This window comes from Delphinapterus leucas, chromosome 7 (assembly GCF_059928025.1).
Source record: "Delphinapterus leucas isolate spDelLeu-1000000601 "Yukka" chromosome 7, BTC_Dleu_Yukka2, whole genome shotgun sequence".
In the NCBI taxonomy this organism is placed as follows: domain Eukaryota; kingdom Metazoa; phylum Chordata; class Mammalia; order Artiodactyla; family Monodontidae; genus Delphinapterus; species Delphinapterus leucas.
This window is the reverse complement of record NC_143135.1, coordinates 46,076,243-46,090,346: the sequence shown is the minus strand read 5'-3', so window position 1 is coordinate 46,090,346 and position 14,104 is coordinate 46,076,243. Positions and strand designations below refer to the sequence as shown.

General features: G+C 38.6%; 1 protein-coding gene across 2 annotated transcripts in view; it reads right to left on the bottom strand.

The window, feature by feature from the left end:
- Positions 1-14,104, bottom strand: part of DENND5A (DENN domain containing 5A) — a 108,061-nt gene that overhangs the window by 37,267 nt on the left and 56,690 nt on the right. For both annotated transcript variants that reach the window (XM_089915184.1, XM_022563186.3), the window contains exons 6-8: positions 8,179-8,496; positions 6,776-6,991; positions 6,046-6,280 (exon numbers count right to left, since the gene is read on the bottom strand). In XM_089915184.1, coding sequence (XP_089771310.1) covers positions 6,046-6,280; positions 6,776-6,991; positions 8,179-8,496 — 769 coding nt within the window. The remainder of the gene's footprint in view (positions 1-6,045; positions 6,281-6,775; positions 6,992-8,178; positions 8,497-14,104) is intronic.

The following is a 14,104-nucleotide window of genomic DNA, read 5'->3' as shown; positions in this document are numbered from 1 at the left end:
TAAAAAAAAGATTATTTTGATAATAATTGTACAGAATTAAATATATGTCAGAGAACATTAAAGGAATTCCAGAATTCCTAAGGGAAAAAAAAAAGGAAATAAAGTATTTTGAGCTGAATAAAAATGAAAACACAAAATATCAAAATTTGTGGAATGTCATTAAAATATTACTTGAAAGATTTACAGCCTATCTTAGGCCGTGAATATTACAAACAACTCAATGCCAACAAATTTGACAACAGATGAAACACACAAACTGTTAAAGCTCACTCAAGGAAACAGATAACCTGAATAGCTCTATATCTATTTTTTAAATTGAATCTGTAGTTTAAAACCTTCCTACAAAGAAAACTCCAGGCCCTGATGGCTCCACTGATGAATTCTGCTAAACATTTAAAGAAGAAATAGTATCACTTACACAAGCTCCTCCAAAAAACTAAAGGGAGTATTTCCCAACTTATTCTATGAGGCCAGCATTATCCTGATACCAAATCAGACCAAGACATTAAATGAAAACTAGGAACCAAATCCCTCACGAACACAGATGCAAAAATTCTAAACAAATTTTTAGTAAAGGGAATCCAATAATAAACAAAAGGATAATACGTCATGACCAAAGAGAGTTTATCTCAGGACTGCAAGACTGGTTTACACATTCAAAAATCAATGAATATAATTCACCATTTTGATAAAACTAAAGCTAAAAACCATATAATTACCTCAATAGATGCAAAAAAGCATTTGGCAAAATACAACCACCACTTCTGATAAAAACTGTCAGCAAGCTACTAACAGAAACCAACATTCTCAACTGATAGAAAAATATCCATGAAAAACCATGTGATGGGCTTCGTGGTGGTGCTGGTTAAAAATACGCCTGCCAATGCAGGGGACACGGGTTCGAGCCCTGCTCCGGGAGGATCCCACTTGCCGCAGAGCAACTAAGCCCGTGCGCCACAACTACTGAGCCTGCGCTCTAGAGCCCGTGAGCCACAACTACTGAAGCCCGCACGCCTAGAGCCCGTGCTCCACGACAAGAGAAGCCACCGCAATGAGAAGCCCGTGCACCTCAACAAAGAGTAGCCCCCACTCGCCGCAACTAGAGAAAGCCCACGCGCAGCAACAAAGACTCAACTCAGCCAAAAATTAATTAATTAATTAATTAAAAGAAAAAACCATAGTAATGACACCATATTTAGTGGTGAATGCTTTCCCCTTAAGATCAGAAATAAGACAAGCATGCCATATTCTATTTGACATTGCACTAGAGGTTCTAGCCAGTGCAATAAGGCAATAAGGCAAGAAAAAGAAAAGATATCAAGACTGGAAAGGAAAAAGTAAAACTATCATTATTTGCAGGCAATAAGACTGTCTACATAAAAAATTTAAAGGGATATACAAAAAGCTACTAGTTTAGGAGGGTTGTAGGACACAAATCAATATACAAAACTCTATTATATTTCTATATATTAGCAATGAACAATCAGAAATTGAAATTTTAAAATACCATTTACAATAGCACTAAACATATGAAATACTTAGGAATAAATCTGACAAAAGATATGTAAAACCTGTTCACTGAAAACTATATAACACTGCTGAGAGAAATTAAAGACCTGAATAAATGGAGAGATATGCCATGTTCATGTATCAGAAGACTCAATAATGTTAAAATGTCAATTCTCCCTAAATTGGGCTATAGATTCAAGGCAATCCAAATGAAAATTTCAGAAGGTTATTTGTAGATTGGCAAGCTGATTCTAAATACATATGAAATAAAAAGGACCTACAATAGCCAAAACAACTTTGAAAATAAGAACAAAGTTGAAAGACTAACACTACCTGACTTCAAGATTTAATATAAAGCTACAGTAATCAAGACAGTGTGGTATTGGTGTAAATGCAGACTAACACATCAATGAAACAGAACAAAGAATCCAGAAACAGACTCACACATATACAGATCACTAATATTTTGACAAAGGTGAAAAGACAATTTATCAGAGAGAGGATAATCTTTTCAACATATGATTCTGGAACAACTGGAAAAAATAAACCTGGACCCTTAGCTTACACCATTTACCAAAATCAACTTGAAATGGATCATAGACTTAAATGTAAACCTAAGACTAAAAACTTCTAGAAGGATATGTATAGAAAAAAAAAACTATGTTACCTTGGTTAGGCAAAATTTTCTTAAATACAACACTAAAAGCATAATCCATTAAAAAAACCTGATAAATAGACTTCATCAAAATTAAGAACTGTTCTTTGAAGGACACCATTAAGAGAGCAAAAAGACAAGCCATAGAACAGGGAAGTATCTGCAAATCATATATCTGATAAAGAACCTGTATCCAGAATATATAAAGAACTTCCAAAACTCAGTAATAACAAAACAACACAATAAAAAAAAATGGGCAAAAGATTTAAACAGGCACTTCACCATAGAAGACCTGTGGATGGCAAATAAGCAAATGAAAAAATGTTCAACATTACTAGTCATCAAGCACATTCAAATCAAAACCACAATGAGATACCACTACATAGCTATTAGATGGCTAAAACTGAAAAGACTGAGCATAGTAAATGTTAACAACAATGTGGAAGAACTATAACTCTCATACACTGCTAGTGAGAATGTAAAATACACATCTACTTTGAAAGACAATTTGGCAATTTCTTTAAAAAGTCAACATACGAATATCATATGGTGCAGTCATTCTACTCCTAGGTATGTATGCAAGAGAAAAGAAAACATATGTCTATACAAAAACTTACATACAAATGTTCATAGCTCTAATGCCCACCAACAGGTAAACAAACAAATTGTAGTAATATCCATACAGTAGAATACTACTCAGCAATAAAAGGAACATGAATGAATCTCAATATAATTATGCTGAGTAAAAGAAGACAGACTAAAATAAAGAATGCATACTGGGGCTTCCCTGGTGGCGCAGTGGTTAAGAATCTGCCTGCCAATGCAGGGGACACGGGTTCGAGCCCTGGTCCGGGAAGATCCCACATGCTGCGAAGCAACTACTGAGCCTGTGCTCTAGAGCCTGTGAGCCACAACTACTGAGCCTGCGCACCACAACTACTGAAGCCCACATGCCTAGAGCCCGTGCTCCACAACAAGAGAAGCCACAGCAATGAGAAACTCATGCACCACAACAAAGAGTAGGCCCCCTCGCCGCAACTAAAGAAAGCCTGTGCGCAGCAACGAAGACCCAACACAGCCAAAAAAAGAAAAAGAAAAAAGGAATACAGGGCTTCCCTGGTGGCACAGTGGCTGAGAGTCCGCCTGCCGATGCAGGGGACATGGGTTTGTGCCCCGGTCCGGGAGGATCCCACATGCCGCGGAGCGGCTAGGCCCGTGAGCCATGGCCGCTGAGCCTGTGCATCCGGAGCCTGTGCTCTGCAACGGGAGAGGCCACAACAGTGAGAGGCCCGCATACCACAAAAAAAAAAAAAAAAAAAGAATACATACTGCATGATTCCATTTATATAAAAACCTAGAAAATTCAAACTCTATAGTAACAGATATCGTATCAGTGGTTGCCTGGAGACTGGGGGAAAGAACGCAGAGAGGACAGGATGGAGGTATTACAAAAGGGCATGAGAAAACCTTTGAGGGTAATGGGTATGTTCCCGATGTCAGTGAATATAACGTGTAACAAAACTTTAAATGTGTGCAGTTTACTATATGTCAATAGTATCTCAAAAATTTTAAAGGGTAAGAACCAAAAAGCTGGTAATTCTCCTGGTATTGCCTAGATACATATAAAAACATCTCACCTTTGGGCCTTGCTGAGTGTCCTAGGTCAAGTGGCCTTCTCTCTCTGGGCCTACCTTACTTCCTCCCACCCTTACCCTCCTTCATCAGAACTTATTTAGTCTCTCAAGAAGTGCTAGGCACTATTAAGGAAAATCTTTACCTGTAAAATTAGTGAATGAGTAGAGTTAATTGCCATCAAGATCCCTTCTAAATGTAAATTTTAAAGAATCTCCAGAAAGACCCCTTTAGTTATATTTTGGCCATTTTCCAATCAGACTGATTCAAGAAGCTAAGGTGTCCATGAGGAATGGCATAAGGTAGCTGAACTACTCCTCTAGGCTAGAAATCTGAAGCCAGTGGCAAGAACTCTGAACTAGCATATTTGGAGTACATATCTCAGGGAAATACCTAAGGGCTATACCAAGGGCATGATTCCTGGGAACAGAGCATGTAGTTGCCTGGAGGGTCTCTGTGAGACCCATTTTTCTGAAATGAGGGTTAGTTAACCCTCCTTCCATATCCCAAACTCCACATTCTAATGGGACCACAAGAATTCATGTCCTGGCAACAAATGAGACCAGAGTAACTCGTATCAGTATTTGGTGTTCAACAGTTGGATTACAGATGGGCTGAGAACTGACTGCCTCAACCCTTTGGGCAGAAGGGCAAGGTTTCAAGCGACCAGAGTGTCTCATTTTACAGTCTCCAGCTATAAGCAGACTCCTCCCTTTATTCCCACAAGCAATACATAAATATTGTCATTTTTCAAGTGTAACACAACACGAAAAGATTGAGAAGTCCTGATTTAAAGTGATGGTTTAGGAGATGTTTCTCTAAACCCACAATTTTGTAAAAAAGTCTCCATCAAGCTCTCCAGGACCAACGCCTTAGGCAGGGCTCAGGACCTGAAACTTGATGTGTGTGTTCCAGGAGGCAAGGAGGACTGTGTTAGAGTATTCCACTTGCATGGGCAACACGTCCTCAAGTCTTGGCCAAGAGGACTGTCACCTTAATGAAAGGCTTGGAGCAAGAGCTGAAAGATAAAGTCAGAAGGCTATCGAGCATAAGGCTGAGGAACCCAGGATTTTGTCCAAACTGTCACCACTTGTATCTTCAAAACCTAAAAAAATGCCTGGCACATTCATTCATTCAGTAAATACTTGGTGAGCACTTCCCATACACTGGGCATGTAGTGGGTATTTATATTTAGTAAATGAATAAACAAAATATACAAAAAGGCTACAACAAGGACACTGAATTTTGCGCAAGGAAGAGAACACACTACTTAATCTGACACCTCAAGCTGAGACTATTCTCTGGAGAAACTGACCTAGACAGGGCCTCTGTGAACAAAAAGGTGTATTCCATCATGCAAGTAGCAAACAACTTTTAACATCTATATGTTCTAGGCACAATGTTAGAGGACTGGGGGTAAGACAATGATTAAATACAGTCTCTGCTCTTAAATTGCTCCCTGATAATCATGGCTCAAAACAATAGAGATTATAAAGGGGAGGCAAGAACAAAGCAAAACAGGAGCTTAGCGGAGGATCAACTCAGCCTGAGGACATCAGAGAAGGCTTCACAGAGGAGGAGACACATCAGCTGGATTTCTATAAGCTGCTTACCCATAACTCACTCGCCCCTTCTTTCTTGTTAATAGAATCAATACAGTTCAGGGTAACATTACACCCAGGTCAATACTCACTTTCACAGCCTCCCTTGCACTTAAGGGTGGTCATGGTTCTGGCCTATGAGACAACAGAAGTTGTTGGGAATTTCTGGGAAAGCTTTTGCTTTCTGATGTAAGAGGGAAAATACAGCTGGCATCAACTTTCCCCTTTGCTCTGAATGTGAACATAAAAGGCCTCTTGTAACAAAGAGGCAACAAGTATGAATATAAAAGTCAACATGCTAAGGACAGCTGAGTGAAATGATAGACTCTCATTTCCTGATTACACTGTTGAGCAGCTGAGCAACCACCAATTCTGCACTTCTTGATAATTTAAGAAAAATAACCCCCATTTATCTCATGCACTGCTGATTAGATTCTCTAGTACTTACAGCAGGACCCATTCCTAACTGACACAGTGTTAAAGGATGAGAAGTAGTCTGCCAGGCAAAAAAGACAGGGGAAAGCATTTCAGGCAATGGGAACAACTTACACAAAAACAGAAACAGGGAAAGAAGCTGGCATGTTTAGGAACAGGGACATGTTAGTGACATAATCCAAGAGGCTAGAAAGTACAACAAGGAGGCCTCACTTGCTTCATCCACAGTGGTACACTTCTGGTACATGGATGTGCGCAGAGTAGGTGTCCGAACATTCAACAGCCTGATCTTGTCTACTCGGGAATCAAACACCCGGAGCACAGGATCTTTATCATCATCGTCATGACACATGATTTTGTTGTCAATGAAGGAAGCAAACATCTGGGTCTCCAAGAATCTTGAGAGGAAAGGCAGGTAGGGCTCAGGCTGATCTGACAGAAAAGATGCCTGGTGAGACCAAAAGGAAAAAGTCATCAACAGGGAAGAGGGCATATCAGCCTTAATCAACCATGGCTACATACCCAAGGGATTCAGTAGGTTAACTCTTCTCTGAAGCTTCCTAGGTCTTTATAAATTGCAAACAATAAAACCTCTCCATCCTTTTTAAAAATTCATATAATTTCAGATATCCTGAAACTTTGACACACTGGCCCGTTTAACTCAGGTAACCTACTGTGGCAACCGATGTTCCCAGAATCCTGATGTTCAACCTGCATGCACATCTTTGCCTAAGAGAGCTCTTTTACTGAAGGTAAACCACCTGATAGCAATAACCAGCACTCTGCTCTAAAGCAAGCAGACCTTATATTTTATCGACATCAGAAGGACCATGAACTTGTTTCCAGCACATATTATGAAAGAAAAACTCATCTTCAGTCACATCTTTAAGAGAGTCTGGCATGTTCTCATTTCTTACCACCTCCCCAGTGGGATTATACTCACTTTGTCAAAGTTTTGCATCTGCTCCCTGTTGGTAAACCAGGACTCCTTATCCTGGCTGGGCTGAATGACAAACACCTCATAATCTGCAAACATCTGAGTGAAACGATTTGCAAAAACTTCCCGGATCTGAATGTTTAGCTGGTAAATCCTTAGTTCTTCTTCATCACACTGAACTTTGAGATCCTTATTGCTGCTGGGGTCTTCTCGTACTTCCAGCTACAAAAACAAAACAAAACAGTTGAGAACATGCAAGCTTTTCCTTTTATCCCAAAGAAATGCAACTCATCCTTTGCCCCGCCCCCCGCCAATGGTCATTTACTTTTGCAGCAAATGGAGAAAATAAACAAAAGAGAAAAAAATGGGAAGAAAAGAAAAAGAAAGGAATTCTGACATGGAGAAGAGATAAATCAGGGTGTTCCACTTGCAGGTACCCAGCAACCCAATGAAAGTGGAGAGGAACTCATTACAGGCAGAGAGAGATTCAGCAATAGAGGAAAAGACACCAGTTATCTCAAGGGTCAGGGAAAGGAAGGAGTCTGGGAAGTCAACAAGAAAATGATAATGCAAAGCAACAAGGTCAGACTCTGGTTTTCCCTTCATCTCTTTGATTTTTCTCCCCCATATCACTTTCCCTATCTTTCTCCCTAAAAATGTTTCCTTACTGGTTTTCTTAACTTTTTTAATCTCTCTAAATATTTCTCTGCTCTTCTTTAACTGGCCATGATTTTTCTTTTTTAATATCTGCTCTACTAACTAAACAAATCAGGAAAATGAAACGTTTCACACTTCACTAAAAAATAGCCCAACGAAATGATTACATTACCCCATTTTGTTTATATGTAATTTAAGAAAGTAATTTAATAGTGAGAATGGGTAGGGTGAAGAGATGGGTAAACAACTACACAAAGCGGACAGTCTCATCAAAGTCAGGAAATGGAAAGTTAAGTACATCCCTGGGAAGAGCAGAGGACTAGAATTCAAGAGGACCAGGTTCTAGCCGCAAGTCAGCCACATAGAAGCATTTAATCTTAGGTAAAACACTCAGGATCTCTAAGTCAACAATTCCTGCTCTATGTGCTTTAGGATGCTGTGAAATTCACAAGGCAATGGATCTGAAAGAAGTCTGAACACAAAGATTGCCACCACCATCCCTCCAAGTCTCTCTGCAGTAGTGTTTACAGAGAATGACAGCAGCTTCTCCTTGATGTTGAAGTGAGAAACTACCGAGATTTAGATTCAAGTAGCAGAGCTAAATGTTTGCCAGAGCTAAATCCAGAGTCTCCCACACAGAGCATCCTTTCAGTACTCACAGATATGCCTTGCCCTGAACTGGGTGCCTTCTCATTCCACACTTTATTTCACCAGGACAGCACCTTAGCACAGACCCATATACAGCATCATACCTTCTCCAGGCTCACCCCAGTCCTCTTGACCAAGGCCTGCAGGCGGGCGATAGTTTCGTTCTCCTTGAGGAACTCGTAGGAATGTAAAGGCGAGCCTGCGATGTTTCCATTCCTCTTGTCGGAGACGAGCTCAGAGGCCCGGAGCCTCTTCAGCTTGGAGGCACTCTCGCTACAGTGAAGGTTCCCTTCAGGGGGAATGCCAAATGCCATGAGAATCTCAGAGACTTCCTGGACAAACTCCAATTTGTTGGGAAACTGAGGCAAGTCCTCCGGCAGCTCAATGAAGTGGTTGTCAATGTCCACAAAGCAGAGGTTAGCCTGGCAGTCAAAACATGATGAGGAGTGTGAACAACTCCAAAGTATTAAGGAAGAAGCTTTAGAGGGGATAATGAACAAGAAAGGAAAGAGCAAACGTCTGCAATGGGCATAACTTAGGTATGGTTAAAGAAGATGGGGTGGAAGGAGGTAGACCTGAGTTCCAGTCCTCCCCTGATGCTTTCTAGTTGTGGGATCTTGGGAAAGTTACATAACTCTGTTTCCTCAGCTATAAAATGGTGATAAAAACAACTTATCTTAGAGACTGATAAGGATTACATAATGACATAGATGTTTAGCATCTAGCACAAAATTCTCATATATAGTAAGTGCTCATAGAATATTTGTTGAGTTCACAAATTCTTACAAGAGTAAAAAGAATGCTAGGAGTGTGTCAGAAAGTCTAGGCTCCAGACCTGAATCTGTTACTATCTCCCTATATGACCCTGAGCGTATCCCTTTCTGAGCCTCATTTCTGATTTGTAAGATTTGATGGCTGGTCTTGATTTTTGTGCTTCCTTCTGGCCTTAAGATTGCTTCTGAGAGGATGTAGAGAGACAGTACTTTCATACATTGCTGAGGAGGCAGGTAATCTGGATTAACAAAAAATAACCTGGCAATATCTATCCTTATTTTATAGACATAACTGACACAGGGAGGTTAAGTAACTTGTCCAAAGTCACACAGCTAGTAAGTAGTAGAGCTGGGATTTGAACTCAGTTAGCCTGACTTCAGTCATACCCTCAAGCTCTTAACCATACATTCTTCTCCTTAGAGGTCTTACAAATTTCTTGTTCAATTTAACTTAAATATTTTATAGTTCTCATCCCTGTTGGAATTTTCTTGCAGTGCAGCTATTAATTAGAAAAGCTTTTTATTTTTGTGTGTTTATTTTATAACCATGAACCTGTTCTAGCCAAGACAACTGTCATTTCCTTCACTGCAGAGCATTATTAAATGCTTAAGTGTTTGTTATAGCAAGGATAATAATATTACCTATGTCATAAGTTTGTTTTGAGGATTATGAGACAATTAATGTCAAGGATTTAGGACAGTGTTAGTATACAATAAATGTCAATTAACATTGCTATTATCACTGTGGAATATAAAACTCCAATAAATGAATACACACACACACAATATATATATTGTATTACTAAACAGGAAAATTCCATAATGAAAAGATGCTAATAATCCCCACATTTATTTGTAAATTTAATGTAAATTTTTTTAAAATCCCAGAAAGATTTTAATTTTTTTCAAGGGAGTATCTGATGAATTGATTCTGAATCTTACCTAAAAAAATAAAAGAAAAGAATTGCCAAGAAAATTCTGAGGGGAGACTTGCCTTGCTGGGTTCTATTACAAATATAAAACAATGGGACTTCCCTGGTGGTCCAGTGGCTATGACTCTGCGCTCCCAATGCAGGGGGCCCAGGTTCAATCCCTGGTCAGGGAACTAGATCCTGCATGCCACAACTAAGAGTTCACATGCTGCAACTTAAAATCCCACATGCTGCAACTGAAGATCCCACATGCCTCAACGAAGATCCCACGTACCACAACTAAGACCCGGCACAGCCAAATAGATAAATAAATATTTAAAAATAAATAAATAAAGTGTTTTTTAAAAGAAAACAAATATAAAACAATAATCTATTGGAAAAGAACAGTCTTGAACAGATCCATTTATTGTGGATGAATTATTCAATAAATGTTTGGGGGACAAATGACTGTACATTTAGAAATGTTAAAGTATAATACCATACTCAAAAATAACTTTGAGATAGACTGAAGATTTAAATATAAAAAATAAAGCCACTTTATGTATGTTTTAAAAAAGAATCTCTACCTTTTAGAGATACATACTAAATATATGATGACATAATAATGCTGTGTGAGATTTGCTTCAAAATAATCCAGTAGGGTAAATGGGAAAAGAGTGGAAGATATAGAAAGAAGAGTGGCCATGAGTTGATGATTACTGTGTAATGACGGATGCTAGTCTCTTTACTCTTACATGTGTTCAACATTTTCTATAACAAAAAGTGAAAAAATAAATACCCCCACAAAAGTATTAAAAGAAAATATAAAAGATTACTATTATGCCTTAGGGTAGAGTTGGACTTTCTAACCTTTATACAAGGCTAAAAAACATAAAGGTAATTACTGCCATAAAAATAATTAAAGATAATCTGGGAAACAATAATTGTCATACATAACATGTAAAAGGTTAACATCCAAAGAAATTATTGAGATAAAGATAATTTACCCAGCTGAAAAATGGAAACAGGTTATAAAAGGCAAACACAGAAGACGTTTCGGTTAATTAACTTCAAATATATGAAAAGATGTTCAATTTCACTAATAAACCAAGAAATGCAAACAAAATATTTTTTACCTCCTAGATTAGCAAAGATTTAAAAGATTTATAATGTCCAATGCTGGCAAAGTTACTAGGAAACAAACAACTCATACACTGTTATTGGGAATGTGAACTGACAACTTTCGGGGAACAATCTTAAAGAAATTCTTTTTTTTTTTTTAACCAGTCCAACCCAAGAACTAGAAATTACCAATATTTTTATCTACTTATGTACTCCCCAGTCCCATCCCTCAACCTACACAGTCCCACCCCTGTAATCACTATCCTGAATTCTGTTCATTATCTTTTTGCCTTTTGTTTTTTAATTTATCACGTATGTATAGTACATGCCTTTAAATTTTTGCTTGTTTTTGAATTTTATAAAAGGATTATTGTTCTTTACACAGTCTTGTGGTACTATTTTTCTTCACTGAACAGTAAGTTACTAAGATTCAGCCATTTTGTTGTATGTAGCTACCCATTATTCGTTTTCACTCTTGTATAATATTACACTATGTGGATATACTACAATTTATTCATCAATTTTCCCATCAAAAGGCATTTGACTTGCTTCCTGTTTATTGTTTTTACATTGTTATACATGTTTTCTTGGACACGTGTGCAAGATCTTCTCTTGGGTATATCCTAGGAGTAGAACTGCTACGTTGTGAGGTATGCAAATGTTCAATTTTATAAGGCCTAGCTGTGTTCCAAAGTGGTTATAACAATTTACATTTTTACCAACAATCTAAAGTGATCCTACTGATCCAAATATTTCCAAAACTTGGTATCATCAGATTTCTTAATATTACTACATTAGTGGCTACATTTATTTACACTTCCCTGATTGCTAGTGAAGAAATGTGTATTTTTTGTACAATCCCTCTTCATGTCTTTAGCCCATTTTTCTATTGGGATGCTTATCTTCTTACTGATTTGTAGGAGTTGTTTATAACCTCCTGATGCTAACTCTTCATAGGCTATATGTGTCCTAAACATATCTTCTCCTAGTTTTTATTTTTTCATTTTAAGATGTCTTTTTCTTAATTAAAAAAATCAAAGTTATCAATCTTTTATTTTATGGAAAGTGCTTTCTTCATCTTGTTTACAAAGTCCCTACCTACCCAGAGGTCAAAAACGTATTTATTAATACTTTCTTCGAGAAGATTTAAATTTTTCTTTTTGACATTTAACTGCTTAATCCGTCTCAAGTTGATTTTGTTACGGCATTGGGTAGGAATCCTTCTTTACTTTTTTCCCCTATGGACAAGCAATTTTTCCAGCTCTGTTATTAAAGAGTTCTTTGGCATGGTATGTTTATTATATATCAAAATACTGTTCCACTGATCCTGCTGTTTATCCCTGTACCAGTAAGTCTTGTATTCTAAGAGGCAGGAGGACCATATAGTAAATCCAGATTAATATAACTGTTCCACAAACTCTCAATCTATTGAAACTGCATGTTTTAACATGTCCATGTATGCATTCATTCAATACACATTTGCTGAGTGCATAAATTACTCCATTTACAAATCTATAACTAATAAAGAGAACTTTCCCATATCCAAGATTCAAAAATTAGAAGAATCACTTTAAATTTCACCTTCTAGAATTCCTCCACTAGATAACAACTTTAAACCCGTCCTTGTTAAAGAGACGATAAATGTTGAACACCTAAAAATAACACCTATTTTTTGTTTATTCCTCTAAGATTTTAAAATTATAAGTGCCTTCAGGCCAAGCAACTAAAAAATATAGTAACGACAGAATTAAATCATCTAGTCATGAAGCTCACCTGCCTCATGAGCCTGTCCATACAGCTAACAGAAGAAAAGCACTGTGACCCACCAGAAGCACACAGTGCAATCATTTATCCTCTTGGTCCTCCTCTCTTTTGAGGAAAAAACCAGTTTGTCCAATAGGAAACATAAAGGCAGCTAAATACAACTATAACCACTCGACAATGCTTGGCTGGCTTTTCTTCCACTGCTATTGACCAAACACAGAGGGTCTGTAAAGAACTTTATAAACTCCAAATGCTGTATCCACATATTGTAGATACCCCTAGATAGAGGTGGCCAGAGGAAAGAAAGCAGCTCAGGCACACTTCAGATATTAAGATAGGAGCCTCTGAGACACTACTAGCCATTCTTTGCAGAGTCGGGCTGAAGCAGGTAGGGATAAGAAGGCAAAATGAAAAGGGGGCCATTCAATTACTAGACTCATACAACAGCCTCACGCTTTCTCCTCTCAGTACTCAGAGGGCTCTGGCAAACAGAAGTAACTTACAAACCTACCTCAAACCCCTCATGCTCCCCCTTCCTCACCTGAAAAGAGGCCAACTCCTGCAAAACAGCTTGGGAGACAAGAAGCAACCTGGAAGGGGCACTGAACCCAAGTGATCAGTCTTCCTCAGTTAACCTCCTGTCTCGCTGGGAGAGGCCATGGGAAGACTTTGCTACTCTGGGGTAGTGACCACATGGATATCCCAAAGCACAAAAAGTTTCCCAAATCCTTTCCTGCAAAAGGTCACAATGGCCCTTCCCAGGGCTGAGTTTCCACCACCAAATCACAGACACCCTCACTGGCTAGTCTATCTTCAAGTTATTCACTGAAGGGGATCTCAACAGATAACTGGGGAAAAGCTATTGAAAAAGTATCCTGAGAAAGGAGAAAAAAAAAGTAGGAAAGAAAGAGAGGCCCAAGATAGAAAGAAGTAACACCCCCTTCCCCTGACAAAGCTGTGGAAGAACTGCCTCCTTCCTGTGCTCAGACAATGAAACCCAAAAGAGAAGCACAAGACAAAGAATGCCTCACAAAGGCAGCTCAGCACTCTCACTTGCTCAGGGCCAGCTGAGCTCATGTGCTGGTGTAAAAAGAAACAAAGGGCTTTTCACAGACTTTTGATGCCCAAAGATAGGGCAGCAACCGATGAATTCTGACTTGGGGGTTAGAGAATGTACACTCTCCATGTCTCTGGACAAAGTCCCTTTTATAAGTCTTATGTGCCCCCACCCCACTACCCTGATGGTGCCCACCTGCAAAGGCCCAAGTGCATTTCCCAGCCTCAAGGCTTCCTTCTAGCATCGTAAAGATACCACAGGATGGCCACCAAAATGTTGAAAGTAGTTATCTCTGGGTGGTAAAATCTGAGGTAATTTTTACGTTATACTTTTGTGCGTTGTTAGAATTTTTAACTATAAATGTATCATTTCTGAGACATTCCAAAGCTGTCTTTCAGAGATA